The sequence below is a fragment of the Notothenia coriiceps genome, unplaced genomic scaffold (genome assembly GCF_000735185.1).
Source record: "Notothenia coriiceps isolate Sejong01 unplaced genomic scaffold, NC01 NC01_scaffold00003580, whole genome shotgun sequence".
In the NCBI taxonomy this organism is placed as follows: Eukaryota; Metazoa; Chordata; class Actinopteri; order Perciformes; family Nototheniidae; genus Notothenia; species Notothenia coriiceps.
The window spans coordinates 1-4,283 of record NW_011336281.1 but is presented as its reverse complement, the minus strand read 5'-3'; the positions used below and the strand labels follow the sequence as shown (position 1 = coordinate 4,283).

At 41.0% G+C, this 4,283-nt stretch overlaps 1 protein-coding gene across 1 annotated transcript; it reads left to right on the top strand.

Annotated features, from left to right (window-relative positions):
* Window positions 1–785: 785 nt before the first annotated feature.
* On the top strand, window positions 786–3,879 carry LOC104941639 (ATP-binding cassette sub-family A member 2-like; the record flags this gene model as incomplete). Its single annotated transcript, XM_010766772.1, has 3 exons — window positions 786–1,111; window positions 2,617–2,830; window positions 3,759–3,879. Coding segments are annotated over 3 exons (592 nt in total), but the record flags the coding sequence as incomplete, so codon positions are not given.
* Window positions 3,880–4,283: the final 404 nt, after the last annotated feature.

The window sequence follows — 4,283 nt, the reverse complement described above, 5'->3', positions numbered from 1 at the left end:
GTTATGTTCACATACACTTATTTGATTACATCCACTTGTCTAAGATGACAACAGAGACTTTCGATCCAAAACCAGCTGTTAACTTGTGGATGCAAGCAGCTAATCGCAGACTCAACCAAAGAGAAAGTAGTAGGCCTACATGATGTATCATCAGCTACCATGTCTGACAGAGAGGAAAACAGTGAGGAGAACAGTCAGGAGGGTAGTGATGACAGCTTGTAGGATTACTGGTCGTGCTAATGTTGTCTTGTGTTCACCTCTGCATGTGTGTTCTGTGTTCACCTCTGCATGTGTATTCAGTGCCGTGTGCCTGGCAAATAAAGTCAAGTACCGGGTCATTTTACTCCGTGAGGAAGGTTCCTTAGCTGAAATGACAATTCGACTGCAGCCCAAGAACATAAGAGAAGACACAACACTAATCACAGAGACAAGACACAGCTGGAGAGGGGGGGGAAGGTGAACACAGGAGGGCAAACACAGGAAGTAAAACCAGACAAGACACAAGGAGGAAAATACATTTCAAAATAAAACAGGAAGCTAATATCATGACACTAAACACTCTATAAAATAATTATAAAGGTATTTATATGTCTGTTTTCTTGTCTTTTTAATCTATTCACACACATTTCTTTATTGATATCTTTGTTTAATATTCTACTTATTGGGCTGATTTGACCGTTTAGGCTGTTAGCTTGTCCATCAACAACAGTTTTGAAAATATAAATGTTTGACTGTCAATGACCAGTTCAGAATGTTAGCTCATCATCATTGGCCTCCCCTCTCAGGATTAGGCTGTCACCGGACGCCAGCCCACAGAAGATCATCAACACCCTCCGTCTGCCCTCGGGCGTGGGGGCCACCTGTGTCCTCAAAACCCCCTTCAACAGCACCCTGGACCAGCTGGCCCAGACCCTCAACCCCAGCGCCAACAACTCCAAGACCCTGGCTGCACGCTACTTTGACTCCATGTGTCTTGACTCCTTTACACAGGGGGTCCCTTTCTCCAACTTTGTTCCCCCCCCTCCCTCACCAGCGCCTTCAGATGACCCAGATCCTGGCTTTGAGGACGGACTGTGGAACTACACTGCCGCCCATCCGACCGCAGTGCGTGGTGAGTCCTTCTGATAAGGCTTGTGACCACTTTAATATGAGCAGGTCCAAATATATCTTACATAAGAATATATCAGCCTGGCATAACAAATATTCAAACATTAAACACAAGGGTAAAACAACATTAAGAAGTCTCCTACTCCTGATCCCCCCCTTGCTCAGGGTAAATATTACAATCATACAGATTTAAAATCCTAGTTCACATTCAAAGTTCTCATTTTAATGTAAGCGAACAGTCCAACTGGTGTTTGAATAATGCCTCCACTGATTACTTTTATCCTCGGGGGGCGTGGCCAAAATCTCAGTGTGTGAGTGCTGTTGAATCTCATCAAAGGGGCACTTTGCCCTATTTAGCAAAGACTAAAATCCCTATGTCCCTCCAGAGGGAGTTTCTCTCCCAAACACCCCCCCCCCCTGCCTGGAATACCTCCATTGGACTTATCTGTTTACTAGTGTAACATAATTCACTTCTATTGGATAGCCCTCCAACATTGTGTGTGTGATGCTCTCACAATTATCGACAAAATAAAGAGGGTTTTTTTAACATTAGATCATGGAAAGATGTCCCAGTAGAGACACTAAATACACATATTAACCTGAAAGTGTGCAGAACATGTCCTCTTCAACATTGCACCTTTAACTTCATTGGTTGCAAATGGATACATCATACATTCACAAAAACCATAAGCAAGGATACAAATGGCCTGCATAACTCAATAACATAAATAGCTTTACAAGAAAAAAATCCTTATGCCATTGAAAATTAGATCACTGTGATGAGAAGTAGTAGAAAACAAATCCCTTATTTTTATCTTTTCATTTACTATAAGCCCTTTGACCCTTTCTCATACCAAAGCAATTGTTACATAAAAATGAGCATTTGTCATAGCAAGCCGATCACAGATTTATCTTATAACATTGATAATGGCTTCACTCCAATCACGTGATTCTTCTGTTACTGATGCTTTGATCCAAGGACCAGAACAGGAGGATAGTGCTTGAGTTGTGGCCTACTTACCTACTGTACTATGAAGGTAATAAAGTAATAGGAGGGAGCCTCTTCTGCACTATTGCTCCCAAGTTGTCAACGACAACGCATTACAGCCAAACTCCTTCCATTTACCTTTTACAATGAAATCTCTATACATATACACGGCATTACCGCTTACAAGTGAGCATTTTGCTAAGAGGAAACTCAAAATGATATCTTACATTAGGTTGATGTTCTAGTAGACGGTGGGATTTAGGTTTGTAGTTATAATTGGGATTTGTGATCCTGCGGAATAACCATCACCATCTCTGTTGTACCAATGCACCAATGCAGTGTGTCCTGTGTTTTTGATAGCTCTGAGGAAAAGTGATTCAGTGGTCTGTCGGCTGGACAGTAAAACCAGCAGTCTAATGCAAGTTTAATGAGTTTAATTCAACCAGTGTGTCCTGCTATGACAAGTCAAAATGTAAAGAAAGGAATACTGATTAAAATAAACGGCCTCATTGTTTCCTCAGAGCCTGTGACGTCCCCCCCCACACTCCCCCTGTCCCTACATGAGCCGGTGCGTTGTACCTGCTCTATGCAGGGGACAGGGTTCTCCTGTCCCAGTGGGGTGGGGGGACGTCCCCCCCTCATGAAGGTGGTGACAGGAGACATCCTGGTGGACATCACAGGCCGCAATGTCTCTGAGTATCTGCTGTTCACATCAGACAGACTGCGCCTGCACAGGTACGATTGCATGGGGCATTTCATCTCACACTCACTGAGACTATAACTGAGGTTGAGAAACATTTTCAATGATAAAATGATACTTTTGTCATAACCTTACATATGAACATGTTTTTAAAGTATTTTGCTGTTGCTTTGGCTCAGAGTTTCAGTATATAAATCGAAAAACATAAACTGCTACTTTTGGCCTTGAATTCTTAAATAGATTTGTTGAAATAAAAAGTCAATTGTTGTAAACAAATAATGCTGCCAGAATAAAACCGATATTAATTATTTTCAAGGTTGGGGCTAAGAATAAAAGATGTGCCAGGTTGGTCTTTGGTTTTTCCAAGCCAGTTTAGATTTAACCATGCCTACTTCCACATTACGCAAGCTTCGACGTAGCTCTACGTGTCCTCTTTGGCAGCCGTGTAGCAACCATGGATTTAGGTAGCAACTCGCAAGCATTGCAGCGAAACGCTAGTGCGGTCGTGTTAAAGCATTAAAGTAATGAAACCATTATATATATTCACTTTTATTATTTCATTTATGCACACACATATACTGTTTTTATATATTTTTTGTGTATGTGTGTGTATATATAACGTGACAAATAAAAATATGAGACATATATAAATATAAATATATCTACAGATGTTTGCCTATGCATTCCTCTAATATCCATCATGAATTAATATCAAAATATGAATTAACATTACCTCAGCGCTGCATAATTGTGATCGTTGTTGGGATATGTAAATTCTCCACTTTTTCCATATTTCCTCAAATGTATTTTGCTGAAGCCTCATTGAGAAAGTGATTATTTCCATAACATACATTTCATGGATTTTGTCGTACCAGCTGTCAAGAGAAGGGATATCCGCTTTGAGGCATTTTCTAGTTATTACTTTTCAACAGTAAGAATTCCAAATAATTGTTTTTTTTTTAGGTTTGTGGGGATTGCACATGGACGCAGGAAGGAGGGTGCAGCACCCCCCTAGTGGCAGGCAGGCGGTGCCGAGCTCCCCTTCCTGAATTGTTATTGCTGCTCCCGCTGTGCATAATCTGTGTAATATGTAGCCAATAAATTCCACATTGTTGGTAAAATAATATTTTGGCCTGCCCCGAATGTTTTTGTCTGTAGCCCCGGACAATTCTACCTCAATAATACTGTATAATACATTAACCGTGCTTTACGTGAATCTGGTCATGACACTAGAGAGGACGGCAGAACTGTAATATCCCGTGTTCAGTGAATGCAACAGAGGCAAGACACCAGACCAATCAGAGAGTTGCATGGAAATAAAAGTGTGCTTGTAAATGGTAAATGGACTGTACTTATATAGCGCTTTATCCAGTCTTTAAGACCCCTCAAAGCGCTTTACATACTACATGTCATTCACCCATTCACACCCATTCATACAGAGCAGTGATACTTCATTACTCATCCACTAAAAATCATCAGTTTATCCTT